At 42.6% G+C, this 16636-nt stretch overlaps 2 protein-coding genes across 2 annotated transcripts in view; one reads left to right on the top strand and one right to left on the bottom strand.

Annotated features, from left to right (window-relative positions):
- RBM15 (RNA binding motif protein 15) overlaps positions 1–16636 on the top strand; it is a 1133685-nt gene that overhangs the window by 56878 nt on the left and 1060171 nt on the right. The window lies entirely within an intron of this gene.
- On the bottom strand, positions 42–9581 carry LAMTOR5 (late endosomal/lysosomal adaptor, MAPK and MTOR activator 5). Its single transcript, XM_049880117.1, has 4 exons — positions 9473–9581; positions 7881–7942; positions 4236–4353; positions 42–3103 (listed from the first exon to the last, which is right to left on the bottom strand). Exons 1-4 carry the CDS (start codon positions 9505–9507, stop codon positions 3043–3045), a joined length of 276 nt encoding a protein of 91 aa, XP_049736074.1. The 5' UTR covers positions 9508–9581; the 3' UTR covers positions 42–3042.

The raw sequence follows: 16636 nt of genomic DNA, 5'->3' as shown, positions 1-16636 counted from the left end.
TTCTCTGCTGGGTTTGATAATTCATTGCAATGGCCACAGAGAACTCACAAACCATACTCATGATTATGGGGTTTATTACAAAAGTAACAGATTACAAATAAGGATCAGGATCAACCTGCAAGTATCAGGAACAACTCAGGAGACAGGATACAATTCGTCAATCGAGACAGCTTCCAACCAAGACAGCTCTCAGCTACCTGTCAGTCATGCTAGCAGGCAGGCCAGGGTTGGGTTTCTGCCACTGTGCCCTGCTCAGCCTGGTCTCTGCCCTGCTCAATCAAGTGTTGCAACTCTTTAGCTCCACACACATAGTGCCCGGAGGCACCCCACTCTGCCAGCAAGCCTCTTGCCTGAAGGCACTCAGCTCTCACTCCATGGGTTGGTAAGCCCCACCTCAGCCATCTCACGCCAGTCTGATTCTGTCTTATGCTGCTGCCACTCTTGCTGCACCATTTCTCAATGTCTTCAGTATCTCCAGCTCTCTCTCCTGGGTCTAGGAGGTTCTCAGCACAGGGACCCTGTGTCCAAAGGAAGCACTCTGCTCCAGGTTTTTTTTTTTTTTTTTGATAATATTTTATTGTGCTTTTGGTGAAAGTTTACATAGCAAATTAGGTCCTGCTCCAGCTTCTTCTTCTAGATGGTAGTGAGGTCCCCCTCAACCTCGGTGGAATTGGCTCTTTTAAGCCTAGCAGAATGGCAGAATTGACCAATCCCCTCAGTAGGCCATAACCACCTAGTCTGCATAGTAATTGACCAACGCTTGCAGGAGTTTTACACACCTTATTTACTAACCAGCCCCTCTGCAGGATCGTTGCCTAGCAAATCATCTTAGCAGAACTACAAACCTAGGGCCAGAAAGGCTATTATTTAAAGAGAAACCTGTTGCCCTGCAGGCTAGGAATTGGAGGTACATTGATGAACACAAGAAAGTTCTGGTAGTTGGTCTACCTCAGATTAATCTTAAAGCTCCACTTTGGCTCTCCCCTGCTCCAAAACTCATTCTGCTAACAGAAGAGGGCCTAGGATTCTTGAAAAGCAGACATTCAAGTTTCTTGAGTTAGCTGCCCTATCTCCCAGCTTTTCAACTGCTACCTCACAGACCCAACTATACCATTTATACATAAAATTTTTTTTGCTTTATCACTTGTCTTTGTCTTTGCCATTCCCTCTGCCTGGAAACCCCTCATCTCTCTTACTACACACATCTATCTTTGGCGGCCCAGTTTATACCACAAAACTCCCTTGTGTTACATATTCATACATTTAAGCAAGTATTTATTGAGTGCCTACTATGTTCTACGAACTGTTCTAGTTGTTGGGGATACATCTGTGAATAAGACAAAACTCCTGTTCTTACACAGTTTATATCCTAGTAGGGGAGACAAAAAATAAAAGAAACATATATATGTCAGATATTGGTGGAGCCCTGGTGATACAGTGGTTAAGGGCTCAGCTGATAACCAAAGGTCAGCAGTCTCAATCTATAGGGAAACTCTATTGGGCAGGTCTACTCTGTCCTATAGGGTCACCATGAGTTGGGATTCACTCAACAGCAATGGATTTTTTTTTTTTTTGAAGGGGTAGGTATTGGTGAAGACAACATACATGCATATTACTTCTATTAAAGTACAAGCTCAAGGGCTGAGTTGGGTCTTATTCAAGATCTTTTTATTCTCACATAGCACCTTACACTTTGTAGATGCTTAATTTTTGAATAAATGATAAATTCTAGATTTTTTTAAACTGTCAATTATTAAATTGTTAAAGAATAGGAGCAACATTCACATTTATCAAAATGAAGTCTTTTGTACCTGCGACAGTTCTGTTGCTGAGAAAAAAAGGCTGAAAAGAAGATAATCTTTCAAACAGTTAAAAAGGCTTTTTTTCTGGTCAAACATGCCTATTGCTGTGGTGGTCTAGGGATTAAGAGGATAGGCTCTTCAGTTGGAATCCCGAATTTAAATGGTGAGGCTGCTAATGCCTTAACTTTCATTACCAGAAAAGTTATTAATGAGAATTGAGTCCCTGGCACACAATTAGTACTTAATATTATTATTTTTTTTTTATTAGCTATTACTTTATTATTAAGAGGTAGGAATACGCTTGGTGTCTTTCAAACATTAATGAACATTCCTGTGAAAATACAGGTATTTCAGGAAGCTCTGTGTTATGGATTGAATTGTGCCCCCCAAAAATATGTGTCAACTTGGCTAGGCCACGATTCCCAGTATTGTGTGATTGTCCACCAGTTTGGGATCTGATGCGATTTCCCTATGTGATGAGGCAGAATTAGTGGCAGTTATGTTAATCAGGCACGACTCAATATACAGGATTATGCTGTTATCTTGAGTCAATCTCTTTTGAGAATAAAAGAGAATCAAGCAGAGAGGAAAGGGACCTCAGGCCACCAAGAAAGAAGCACTGGGAGTGGAGCATGTCCTTTGGACCCAGGGGACTTGCGCCGAGAAGCTCCTAGACCAGGGGAAGACTGATGACAAGGACCTTCACCTTACAACTGACAGAGACAGAAAGTCTTCCCCTGGAGGTGGCGTCCTGAATTTGGACTTCTAGCCCCCTAGACTGTGAGAAAATAAATCTGTTAAAGCCACCCACTTGTGGTGTTTCTGATATAGCAGCACTAAATAACCAAGACACTTCTGAATGAGACGCAAGTAGTTGGAACAAAAGCCTTTTTTTAAAAAAAAAATACAATTTGACAATTGAAAAAAAAAAAAAAAATTTTTGATATAGTTTACAGAATCCAGAAAGATCCCAACTTTCCTCCAACCAGATTTATTGAATACAACAAAATTCTATATACAAAGTAACCTGGACATGCTGCTTCAAAACGTGATCCTTTTTTACCAATATTTTGATATGGTAATTCAGAGTGCCAAAAAACAGCTTACTCTAAAATAAATAGAAAAATGCCCAATGTACATTATATGAATGGCCTAGCTACTAGAACTTTAATAGTTCAGTAAGATAATCAGCATGATAGAATCGAGTCCCTGCGGTAGGCTGGAGACCTGATATGGGATGTCACGAGGCCATTTTGTGCACTGCCACTGTGATGCCATCATGTTTCTGGATCATAACGTTCCTGAAAGGCAAACAAAGCAGAAGATACTCAGTAGAACGTTCCAACTGGGGGCCAACGTAAGGTTAAAATTGTTGTTGTTTTTCCCGTTGCCATGGAGTAGACTCTAACTCATGGCGACCCCTGTGTGTCAGAGTAGAACTGTACTTCACAGCGTTTTCAGTGGCTGATCTTTTGGAAGTAGATTGTCAGGCTTTTCTTCCAAGGTGCCTCTGGTGGACCTGAACCTCCATACTGTCAGTTAGCAGCTGAGCATGTTAACTGTTTCTACCACCCAGGGACTACACACAGTTAAAAAGTATCATTTTTCCTAATTATAAATGCAATACTTGTTTATCTGTACAGCAAAAATATTTGGAAAATACAGAAAAGTGTAAAATATAAAAAGGAAATTAATCCCATAATCCTACTGCTCAGAGGCAACCACTACTGATATTTCCCTAGTTCTTTTTGTCTGCATGTATACTATATAAACATTTTTCCTCTTTTTAGGAAACTGATCATACTGTGTATTCTGCTTTTGTCACTTAATATGATTGCAAAGACCCTCACTTAAGAGTATCTTTAGTATATTAGGAATAGAATATTATAGAGTATTAGGAATATTCTACTCCTACAGAAGTAGTTTTGTTCTTTGATTAGCCTTCCACTGTGCTTTTTATTACTGTCTTTATTTGGTAGCCCAATAGTTCATTATACAGTAAAACCTGTAAAAGCCTGAACCTGTGTAAGGTGGAAACCTGTCAGAGAAGGAAAACTCAAATATTTTCCACTGAAACGAGCGACAGAAAAGTAGTAAGACTGCACCCTGTCAAAGGCAGAAAATTTGAGAGACCCAGAAAAAATAAGCCAGTCCTGTGAAGTTTTGGCTCTCACAGGTTTCACTGTAATTTGTACTCTTCATTTAAAGGTCCTTGTGGCCTGAAAGCACATTAGTTTTAGAGATTAATCTATCTGCCGCTGTGGTCCAAGAAAGTCCTTCAAAGTACTTCAGAAAGTAAATCTACTCTACTCAGGCCATTACCAGGACTTTGAGTGAAGAATCACTGATGAACACGAGGCAGACCTCATTCCAGTCTCCCCAGGATTTTTCTGAACAAAAAAGGAAAGAAGGAATCTGTTGACATCTACTCACCCGCTATCTGATTCTAGACACACCACAGGAATATCAGTGGGGTCAGAAGTCAGCTTAGCTGCTTGCTGGGCTAGAACAGAGATCACTCCAGCATGCTCATCTGACAGGGTCCCACGGCCTGGAAGACAGAGATGATATCATGTCACCTGGCTGTCCAAAAATCTGTACGGAGCTAGAGAAGTAGCTCTCACTAAATTATTCAAAAAACAAGGTTCAGTTCACTGTCCTCTAGTTTACGTAGACATGAAATGCTTTTGCCCTGATACTAAACTGGTTACCTTGAGTGAGAGCCACACAATGGTTCTTAAATCAATAAAGTGATAGTAGACAGTTTTCAAAGTCATTCCCATCACCATTTCCAAACACCTCAAAGATATAAAGGAGTGGTAATTTAAGTCAATCTGAAAGTCCTAAATTCATTTTATAGGGAATGACTGAAACCAGCAAGAAATTCAGAGGTGACATTGACAAAAAGCAGTCAGTAAGGGCAAGTAACTTGGTGAAACCAATTAACTCCTCATGGGAACTCTAATTTCCTTTTCCTGAGCTCAACTTCAAAAGATATAAAAGTCTTTACTCAGGAGTTTAGATATAAGACCACCTTGACAGCATGTGTGAATATTCTGTGAGCAGTTATTTGGGCTAGAATAAAAATAAGCTGGCTGTTTTCAAATGTCAGTAAAATTGGCTTTTTAAGAATGTATGTTTATAGCCTATAGATAATACTAAATCTTGAGCTCTAGGGACAAAAATTAATTACCAGTCTACTTTAAAATATATTTCCGTATATAGAGGAAACACAGGCTTAACCGAACCTAAAACTAAGTCAGGTAACAGCTGTGGCTGTCGAGTCGGTTCCAACTCATAGCGACCCTGTAAGACAGAGTAGAACTGCCCCAAGGAGCGCCTGGTAGATCTGAATGACCTTTTGGTTAGCGGCTGCAGCACTTAACCACTATGCAATCAGGGTTTCCTGTCAGGTAACAGACATGGCCAAAACTAAAAAACCAAAGCTGTTGCCAACTCATAGTGACCCTACAGGACAGAGCAGAACTGCCCCACAGGGTTTCCAAGGAGTGGCTGGTGGATTCGAACTGCTGACTTTTGGTTAGCAGCTGAGCTCTTAACCACTGTGCCACCAGAGCTCCTCTCATATAACTAGACCAAAACCAAAAACCTGCTGCTGTCGAGTTGATTCCAACTCATAGTTGGACCTGTAGGGTTTCCAAGGAGCAGCTGGTAGATTCAAACTGCTGACCTTTTGGTTAGCTCCCAAGCTCTTAACCACTGTGGCATCAGGGCTCCAATAAACATGGCAGGGTCTATGAATTTAGTAATGTTTTATATTAATGGCCAGACACAGTGCAGTTTTTTGGGCCTTGAAGGTTATTTGACAGAACTCATTCAGTTTTAGATTTCCATACTGGAATTCAGCCTTTTCCACTACGGAGCCTGACAAGTGCTTCAAAAAATTTGCCTCTTTTCCTCCCAATTGATCGACTAGGGTACAAAATATAACTGAGTTACACAGATTATCCCTTTCAGTTAGTCACACAGCAAAAATTTAGAGCTTTTAAAATTCCTGCACAAAGTGTCAGGAGTCCTCGGTTTACTAGTTCTGGCATTAATTAACTAATGCTTTGGTTATTCACCTTTCTGAATTTATTTCCTCACCTGTAATTGCTACATTTATTCGAGCATTATGTCCAGATCCGGGACATATTACATAATTATAAACAATTATGATTAAGAGGCTCTGGAGCCAGACTCAAATCCTAGCTCAACCACTTACTAGCTATGTGACCTTGGGCAAGTTACTTAATTGCTATGGCTCAGTTTCTTCATTTGTGAAATGGGGAAAACAATATCTATCTCACAGGACTGTTATGAGGAATAAATGAGTTAATATATGTCAAGCACTTAGAACGACACATGGCACACAGTAAGAGCTCAATAAATGCAGTTCTATCAGTACAAGTATTAAACAACAATCCAGTGAAAAAACTGAGGCTCAGAGAGATTCTTTCTACCTAAGTTCACACTACTAACAAACAGAAGAGCAGCAGGTTAAACCCAGGTGTTTGACTCTGAAGCACTATATTTTACTGCCTATTCACTTACAGTTAAGCATAGTTGGACTAAAACTAGCACCAACCATCTTGCAGGGTTGTTGTGAAAATTCGACATGATGTATGTAAAATCCCAGCACAGTCCTGGCATATGGCATAAACCAAAAGCCAAACCAAACCCACTGCCCTTGAGTCGATTCTGACTCATAGTGACCCTACAGGACAGCAGAACTGCCCCATAGAGTTTCCAAGGAGCGCCTGGCGGATTTGAGCTGCCAGCCTTTGGGTTAGCAGCCATAGCACTTAACCACTATGTCACCAGGGTTTCTGGCACATGGCATACATTCAATAAACAGTAATTGTCATTATCTGGGTTCCTTCTAGACCCAAATTAAAACTATTCAAATACTATTTTAGGAGAGACAAACCTATTCTTTTTTTTAAATTGTGCTTTAGGTGACAGTTTATAGCTCAAGTTAGTTTCTCATACAAAAATCTATACACAGATTGTTATATGACCCCAGTTGCTATCCCTATAACGTGACAGCACACTCCTCCTTTTCACCCTGGATTGCCCATGTCCATTCAACCAGCTCCTATCCCTTTCTGCCTTCTCATCTTGCCTCCAGACAGGAGCTGCCCATATAAAAAAAAACTTGTGTATCTACTTGAACTAAGAAACACACTCTTCTCAAGTATCATTTTATATTTTATAGTCCAGTCTTATTTTTGTCTGAAGAGCTGGCTTCGGGAATGGTTTTAGTTCTGGGTTAACAGAGAGTCCAGGGGCCATGTTTTCTGGGGTTCCTCCAGTCTCAGTCAGACCATTACGTCTGGTCTTTTTACTGGAATTTGAGTTCTGCACCCCACTATTCTCCTACTTTGCCAGGGACTCTCTGTTGTGTTCCCTGTCAGGGCGGTCATTGCTGGTAGCCATGTATCATCTAATTCTTCTGGTCTCAGGCTGATAGAGTCTCTGGTTTATGTGGCCCGTTCTGTCTCTTGGGCTAATATTTTCCTTGTGTCTTCAGTGTTCTTCATTCTCCTTTGGTCCAGGTAGGTTGGGACCAATTGATGCATCTTAGATGGCCACTCGCTAGCTTTCAAGACCCCAAGTGCCACTCACTGAAGTGGGATACAGAACATTTTAATAAACTTTCTTATGACAATTGACCTAGATGTCCCCTGAAACCATGGTCCCCAGACTCCTGCCCCTGCTACTGTGCCCCCGGAAGTGTTTGGTTGTGTTCAGAAAACCTTACCTTTTGATTTAGTCCAATTGTGCTGACTTCCCCTGTATTATGTGTTGTCCTTCCCTTAACCTAAAATAATTCTTGAGTAGAGACAAGTATTTAATGGCAGAACTTCAAGGACCAATTTTACTTTCATAAATACCAATTAAAAAATTTCAACTTTCTAATCTTGTGATTTGGAGATTATCTTTACTCTCACCAAACTACCCAGAAAAGGTAAGAAACAAAACAAGAAATAAATGCTACAGAATAATAGCACACTAGGCTCCAAGTCAACATCAAATGCTTTGCAATTCACCAAAGGGTTGGTGTGAGATACTTACAACCCAGATTAAGTCCTTGTGAATCTGTGCACAGGACTCCAACAATGGACGGGTTCTTCATTCTAGTTCCAGAATCACAGGAAGGATGAAACATATGATGTGAGAACATGAATTTAAATAACTAATTTAAGACATACAGGCTTCCTATGTGCCAGGCACTGTTGTAAGTGCTTAAAATTGGTGTTTCTCAACTTAAGAAGAAAAATTATTATCCAGCCCTCACAACCCTACCTCAAGGAGAAAAATTAGGTTAAATTAAAATGAATTATGAGGCACTGGTGGTTCACTGGTGGAATTCTCATATCCCATGTAGGAGACCCAGGTTCAACTCCCAGCCCATGCACCTCGAGGGCAGTCACCAGCTGTCTGTCAGCAGAGACTTGCATGTTGCTGTGATGCTGAACAGGTTTCAGCAGAGCGTCCAGACTAAGATGGACTAGTAAGAAAAGTCTGGCGATCTATTTCTGAAAATCTGCCAGTGAAACCCTATGGAACGCAATGGAACCAATCAGCAACTGATTATGGGGATGGTGTAGGACCACACGGCAGTTTTGTTCCTTCATGCATGGGGTCCGCCTGCAGCTAACAACAACCAAAAAAAAAAAAAAAAGCCAAACTCATTGCCGTTGAGTGGATTCTGTGACTCATAAAAATTAAAAATTAATTTAAATGAACTTCTCTGTAATGAAAGTTTTTTTTCACTCCTGTTAAAAAGGCATGCTTTAATACATTAATTCATCTAAAACAACTGTTGAAAAACTATTATGTTTTAAATAACAAGGTCTAAGCAACCATGTTAACATGGGTTGCCTCCTGGAGAGGAAGTGGGAAGCTGCGGAACATTGATGGGTGGAACATGTTTATAAGCTTTCTTATGCCTTTCCATTTGAAGCTCCCATACACACAGCAGTTATCCTCTAGTGGACTGACTCATGGCGACCGTATGTGGGCCAGAGTAGAACTGTGCTCCACACGGTTTTCAATGGCTGATTTTTCAGAAGTAGATCACCAGGTCTTTCTTCCTAGGCATCGCTGGGTGGACTCGAACCTCTAACCTTTTTGTTAGCAGCCCAGCACGTTAATGTTTGCACCACCCAGGGACTCTGAATCTCACACAGATGCTACCTATTCGAAAAAATGAAGAGATGTCTCTTAGCTTCTTCAGCACAAAGTTACTGATTAGGTACGCAATCACTAGGAGACACCTGCGTGTGTCTATATTTCAGGACTCGATTTTGCTCACGTTGTACATCCTTATCAAAAGTGAAATCTATTTCCTAAAGCTCCTGTAAGAACGACCCTGGACATAGTACAATTTCAACAACATGACAGCTGATTTTGGCCTCCGGCTTGAACCCCGGAGACTCGCTCCGGGGCGGGATGTACGGCGGGGGACTGGGAAATATTAATTCCGGGTTACCAGCCCCGCCCCTAAGTCCCGGGGCAAGGTCTCACGGCCTCATCCTTTGTCCAGGGCTTCGCGCGGCTTCCCCAAAACGCCCTGATCGGCACTCGCAGCTCACGCCCTTTGTTCTACTCCAGCCGCCCTCGCCACGACTTCATAACAGGCCGAAGAGGCCCCCACTACTCACGTGTCCTCCAAGTGCTGCTCCAAGGTCGTCTCCATCCCATCCGCCGTCAGCCCCCGGCCTAGGACCTCGGAGCACGTCGCTTCCTTCTCTACTACAGGCTTTAAGCACCCCGCAGTCACATGACACAAGCTGAGCCCGGATCTGGATGGTGCCTCCAAAGGGTCAAAATTGATGGCGGCGCGTCGTCTGCGTTCTTAATCCGAAGTTGCTATTCTATTCCTGCCGTCCTGAGTGGTGACAGGCGTGGTGACCCCGGAGCGTCTCCCCTCGGGAACCGTGCGGGTCGATTTATCCTCTATCCGGGAGAGAGGTCAAGAGCCGGACCTCAGTGCCTCGGTTTCTTGGCCTTTGTCTCAGTGATTTTTAATTTTTGGATGACGGTTCGATAGACTCCGAGACCCACTAAGGACCGGATCTAGTTTAACTTTCACAGTAACCCGGCCAGTCAGTCAGGGTCTGATCTAGTCGGTGGGGCCGGTACGGGGAAGAGAGACCGCTGTGAAAAGGCCACAGGCGTGTAGGGGAAAGACATGCGCTCAAGGGACTGAAGGACGAGATGGAACCGGGGTAAAACCCCAAGCTGGGTACTGCTAAAGGGTCTGCGTTTTAATGAAGACATCAATACTTCTGATGGGAGGGCGTGGAAAAGTTTGGGAAGGAAAGTGGTATCTGAGTCCTAACTCGTGAAGAAGACTGTGAAGGGCTACTTAACAGTAACTTAAAAATTTTTAATTATAAAAGTAGTTGTAAAAAAAGAAAAGGCAAGGAAATCACCCATAGTCTCACTATTAATCCCATGAAGAATATTTTTTTCAGACGTTTGTCTTTGCAAATGCATATTTTATTTATTTCAAACAAAATTGACATACGTACTGGACATACAATTCTGTAGCTAGCCCTTTTGACTGAATTTAGCATAAATTTTTGTCATGTCAATTTGCATTCATTTACATAGTTTCTAATAGTTGTAAAATATTCCATGGTATAAACCAAACCAAACCCAGTGCCATCGAGTCAATTCCGACTCAAAGCGACCCTATAGGATAGAGTAGAACTGCCCCATAGAGTTTCCAAGGAATGCCTGGCGAATTCGAACCGCCGACCCTTTGGTTAGCAGCCATAGCACTTAATCACTAGGCCACCAGTGTTCCCATAGCTGTACCTTAATTTAATTAATGTACAGTGAGGCTGCCTATAGCTGTGGGTGTATGCGTTTTGGCTATCCTAACGCTGAGCGAGTATCCCTGTAAGCCTCTACCCACTCCTGTTCTTAACGTCCTCCTCGCTCTACTTTTCCTCCAACTATCTCATTAGAAAATGTAAGTAGTGACTACTTGAAGTTAAGCTTGTGCCAATTGAACTCAGGAAGCCCGTCTGCTTCCTGTCCAAGGCGTGCTCAGAGAAGCGCCTCTCTGCAGTACCGCCCCCTTGTGGTCCCATGCTTTGTGACAACTTAGCTGGTCTAAACCCAAAACCAAACCAAGCCCATTGCTGCTGAGTCGAGGGCTTCTCAAAACCCCTCAGAAAACCAAAACCCCTTGCCCCCTAGTGGATTCCGACTCCTAGCGACCATATAAAACAGAGCAGAACTGCCCCACAGGGTTTCTAAGAGCGGCTGGTGGATTCAAACTGCAGACCTTTTGGTTAGCATTCTTAACCACTGCACCACCAGGGTTCTAAGGGCTCTGATTTTTAAACCCCAGAGCAGTGCAGTCTAACAGAAATATAATGTGAGCCACACATGTAATCCTAAATGTTCTGGTAGCCACATTAAAGAAAGTAAAACGTGAAATTAATTTTAATAATCTATTTACTTAGTATATGCAAAATATGATCACTTAAACATGTAATTGACATAAAATATGAATATTTTTCATTATTTTTTTTGTACTAGATATGGTGTATATTTTACATTTTACATTTACAGCATATCAGTAGCCACAGGTAGGTTAGTGGCTACCATATTGGCCAGCACAGCTCCAGGGTGTCTCTGATGATCTCAGAGCCAGATGAATAATTAAAGAATTCCCAGAAAGGCTGGTGATCACTTTTAAGCTGTAGGGAAGGCCTTTGGAGGGAAAATGAGAAAGTAGGAAGAGGGACAATAGCTGGTCCATACATCCTTGCCACACTGAAGGGGGAGGACAGGGCGCTCCACACACCCTCCTCTGCCCTGCTGCTCTTCTGCTCCTGAGCAGGTAGACAGAGAAAACAGAACAGCTGACATAAGCTGGGGAGGAGGTATCTGACCCCTAATTGTTTTCTACCTTTTTTTTTTTTGGCTTGTGGGATATTTGATGATTCTTTATTCTCAGTTTTGAGTGCTGGTAATCATTTCTGGGGTGACAGGAAAAGTCCCATGACACCTTGTTATGAATTTGAGATACTTACTTAAAACGGAGTTACATGGGCACTGGATGATAAGTCTTGGTTCAACAAGAGACCACACAGAGGAACTAAAAATAACAAGCTTAGTACTCACAGGTCTTGGGGGGAAGGACACATAGGGTGGTTGTGTCAGGGGCAGAGGGAGAGCAGGAACCTGGGGTTCAGGCCTTTATTAGGGCCTGAGGGTGGGGTACATTAAGGTTTCTGAGCTTCTGTTGGATTGGTCAGGTTGAAGCAAAAGAGTGGAGTCTTGGGGAGGCTGGTGGGGATCTGATCTAAAAGGGAGCAGGAGGGGAGTTGTGGGGAGTTGTTGGTCACACGGGCTGCTGGGGAAGCCATATCAGGAGCTGGCATGAAAGGGCAGAGTAAGTCAGCCAGCTTGTTGTTCTATGCTGGACACGATGGATGCCAGGGCAGCAACTGAAATGGAGTGTTAGCAAAACTCATGACAGCCCACCCTGTGATGCCTCAGCATCGGGTATTAAAATTACATTTATAACTTGAGTGGCCGAAATACTGAAAGACATTAGTATAGCTTTTTATAGCCATTGTAGGGTGCACGTAATCAGAGCAATGAGCAGGATAAATAGGCTTGCAATAATCTGGAAGCCAGTTTGTAGCCATTGGCCCCATGTAGATGGGGAAAGCCATGAAAACAGGTTTGAAACCATGGAAAGTAAGGATTTGTTGGAATATTTTTGTTGTATTGTGCATAACCTTACTATGTTGAGATATTCCCTTGAGTAGTGTGGCCACTTGCCCTGTGTTATTGATGTACATACAGCACAAAGTGCCTTGAGTGGAACACACTCCTACTTGACTGGCCAGTAGGTAATCTAGGGCTAGTCAGTTATTAATCATTTCTGAGCCAGGGAGTTATGCCCTTGCATGGTCAGTCCTAGTATTTTGGGTTTTTTTTTTTTTTCCATGTATGCCATTGGAGTTTGGGACATTTCTTGATTAGCTTTGATAATTAGTGATTTGGTTGCTAAAGCAGCTACTCCAGTAGCTGTTCGCACTACTCCTAGGATGATGACCATTCTGACAATGATAGGTACAAATATAAGCCAAAACCAAACCCACTGTCATCAAGTCAATAACCGACTCATTGCAACCCTGTAGGACAGAGTAGAACCACCCCATAGAGTTTCCAAGGAGTGCCTGGTGCATTCAAACTGCCAACCTTTTGGTTAGCAGCCTTTGCTCTTAACCACTATGCCACCAGGGTTTCCAGTACAAATATAGCTCATCTATAAACCCCTTGCTGTTGAGTCAATTCCGGCTCATAGAAACCCGATAGGACAGAGTGGAACTGCCCCACAGGGTTTCCAAGGAGTGGCTGGTGGATTTGAACTGCCAATCTTTGGGCTAGCAGCTGAACGTTTAACCACTGCCCCACCAGCTCACCTATGGCAGGGCTCATATGTTGGGGGGTAGCCCCAAGGTATGGGAAAACTTGAATAGGAAGGCCAAGGGTCATTGGTGTACAGTGTACCAGGTGCATGTAACTGGGGAAAGACAAGCTGAAATATAATAGTGCCTCTCCTCTGATGTTGGGGCCACAATAGATTGCCAAGGTGATGTTAGCCAAGGCATACTATTCTTTAGCTTGTACCCAGATATAATCAAGGCAGAGGTTTGGGAGGATGGCTGTTGTGGGCCAGATGACGTTTTTGGAGGGACAGATGTGGACGGACAACATAACAGTTCGTGTGGAAATTTCAAAGTCCTGCAACACCTTGATTTTGCCAGGATAGGTGCAGTTGTAATTGAGGGGAACTGAGTGGAACAGACTTAATGGCATGCGTGGCTGGGATAATTTTATCCAATTGGCCATGAGGCTTGGTTCTAAATAAGCCCCATAGGCTTGGAGTTGTGGTTCTTGAGGGCAAATTCAGCAATTATGAGTATATAAGGTGTGTGCTGTCACTCAATCAGATGTATGTACATGTTAGGAGTGGCAGTAAGACTCTATGGAGCATATAATACCTAGGAATAAATCTAACCAGAGATGTGAAGGATTTATACCATGAGAACTGTAAAACCCTGTTGAAAGAGATTAAATAAGACTTAAAGAAAAGGAAAGATGTTCTATGTTCATGGATTAGAAAAGTTAATATTGTTAAGATGTCAATACTACCCAAAGTGATCTATAGATTCATCACAATCCTGATCAAAATTCCAATAGCCTTCTTTACAGAAATAGGAAAATCAATTCTCAACTTTATATGGCATGGCAAAAGGTCCTGAATAGCTAAGCAATGTTGAAAGAGGAGAACGAAGTAGGAGACTCACACTTCCTGATTTTAAAACATACTATACCCGGAGCCCTGGTGGTGCAATGGTTAAGAGCTCAGCTGCTAACCAAAAGGTTAGCAGTTCGAATCTACCAGCAGCTCCTGGAAACCCTATGGGGCAGTTGCACTGTGTCCTATGGGGTTGCTGTGAGTCGGAAACAACTTAAATGAATGAATAAACAAAATGTGGTACATACATACAATGGACTACTACTCAGCCAGTAGGAGAAATGAAGTCTTGATACGTGCTAAAGTATGGATGGAGCTTGAAGACATTATGCTGGGTGAAATAAGCCAATCACAAAAAGACAAATATTTTATGACCTTACTTATATAAAAAGACAAATGTACAGAGACCAAAGTTTATTAGTGGTTACCAGGGGCAGGAGGGAGGGGAAAAAAGAGAGATTAATGGTAATGGAAAAATCCCATTGATTAAGGGTAGGGTGGAATGGCCTATTGTAATTGCTGTCAACAAGCTGTACACTGTAAGAAGTTGAACTGTCAAAAGTTTCGTGATAGATATATTTACAACAATGAAAAAAAAAAGAGTAGCTGCTGAGGCTGCTTATATACAACCAAATACGTCACGAAATTTGGTTCTTTAGTTTGGAGGTTTAGGGTCATTGTTTCATGGGGCATTCCAGTTAATTGGCCAAATAATGTATTTAGTATTTTTGTTCTAGCTCCTTGTTCATTGTATAGTGCATGGAGTCTTAAAAGCTTGCAAGCAGCCATCCAAGGCACAACAGTTGGTCTCTATTTATCTGGAGCTAGACAGAAAGGAGGAAAGTCAGGAATTGGAGGAGGATATGGAATGTGTGGCTAATTGCCTCCATGAACAACTGCCTCCTTTGCCATGAGACTGAGAAGAACTAGATGATGCCCAGCTATCATTCCTGAAAAGATCTCATAAAAGAATCCTAATCGAAATGGGGAAAATGCAGAACAGAATTTCAAATTTTCATGGACTCCATACTTTCTGGAGCCATGGAGGGTGGATGAACCCCTGAAACTATTGCTCTGAGATAATCTTGAAACCTTAAACCAAAAAATATCCCCTGAAGCCTTCTTAAAACTGAACCATAGTTTAACTAGTAAAAAAGGTCTGCCTTGAGCATTATGCTCTTTTAAGAACTAGCTATACGGATCAAATTGACAACAGTAACTCAAAAGATTAGATAGGAACCTTAGGGGACAGTGAGTTTATGTTAATGAGGGAGGAACAACTCAAAAAAGGAGAGTGAGAATGGTTGCATAACTCGGAGAATGTAATCAATGCCACTGAGTTGTACACGTAGAAACTGTGGGATTGATGTATATTTTGCTGTGTATATTCTCAGCAACAGCAAATAATATTTATGAAAAAAAAGAATCTATGGAGTGGGCATCAGGGAGGTAATGGTGGCATGGAGTGGTTTAGCAGTCTTGAGGAAGGAGCTGAGGACAGAGTGGTAGAGAGGGTGAGGCATTGGTGAAGGGGTGTGTGGGGAGGAAGGTGGGGGCCAGCAAAAGTTATAGGCAAGCATATTTAACAGTGTACATGATACCAAGTGTTCTCTTAGACCAGGTGGTGAGGTGTGGTATGGGGAAGTGCCCCTGACTGGTTAGTATAATTTAGATGTACAGCTTAACCGGCCAAAGTGGGGAGGTCAGATCAAGTGCTGCCAGACAGTTGGCAGAAGACTTACGGTTTTGCAAGCATTTTGGTAGAGGCAAGTTTCTTGGCCAAGCAATTAGACATCTCTAGGAAGTAATATTCTATGGGGCCTTTGGGATAGATTAGCTGGAGGCATTTTTGGAGTCAGCCTCTAGGTCAATAGTCACTATAGCCACCACCCACCTAATGGAAGGGTGGCCTGAAAATGGAAGTCCCAACATCCAGGGGTTTTAATAATCCTGGCCTTGGAGCTTGTTGTCTCCCTCATCGTTTTCTTGGGATAAGGCACTGCTGTCTAGGACAGGTCATCTCCAGTAGCCAGCTCTTGGGCTGGGGTGATGTGATCTGAGATGGTGGTAAAGTGGGTAGAGTAGAGGAAGCCTGGGGCCATCTTGGGGAAAGGTGGCCTTCCCAGGTGAATATCTATAAAGAATAGAAGCTGCTAGCAGGTGTTAAAGTCTGGGCATATATATGGTAAGCTTGAGTGAAGATAGAGCTGCAGGTTTGAGCCTAGCTGCTGGTTGAACGGATTTCTGTGAGCTCAGCAGGGTTTATCTGGGGCACATTTTGCAAATGAGTGTGCCGTTCAGGTGGAACCATGTTTAGTCCAAAGACTCCAGGAGGTGTAAACAGGTGTCACCAAAGACTGTACACAGAAGTCTGAACCTGGGGGCACCAGGGGAGGTGCTTGCTGGATGCCCTCCTGGGCCAGGCGCATGGCCCTCTGTTGGGGCTTGTCTCATCAAAAAGAAGCCGATTTGTGTGTAATGGTAAAAATAGAGTTGAGTAAAATTGGTAAATGTGGCATGTGCCGCCTCC

The sequence above is a fragment of the Elephas maximus genome, chromosome 3, assembly GCF_024166365.1.
Source record: "Elephas maximus indicus isolate mEleMax1 chromosome 3, mEleMax1 primary haplotype, whole genome shotgun sequence".
NCBI classification, from domain to species: Eukaryota; Metazoa; Chordata; class Mammalia; order Proboscidea; family Elephantidae; genus Elephas; species Elephas maximus.
This window is presented reverse-complemented; position numbering and strand designations above follow the sequence as displayed.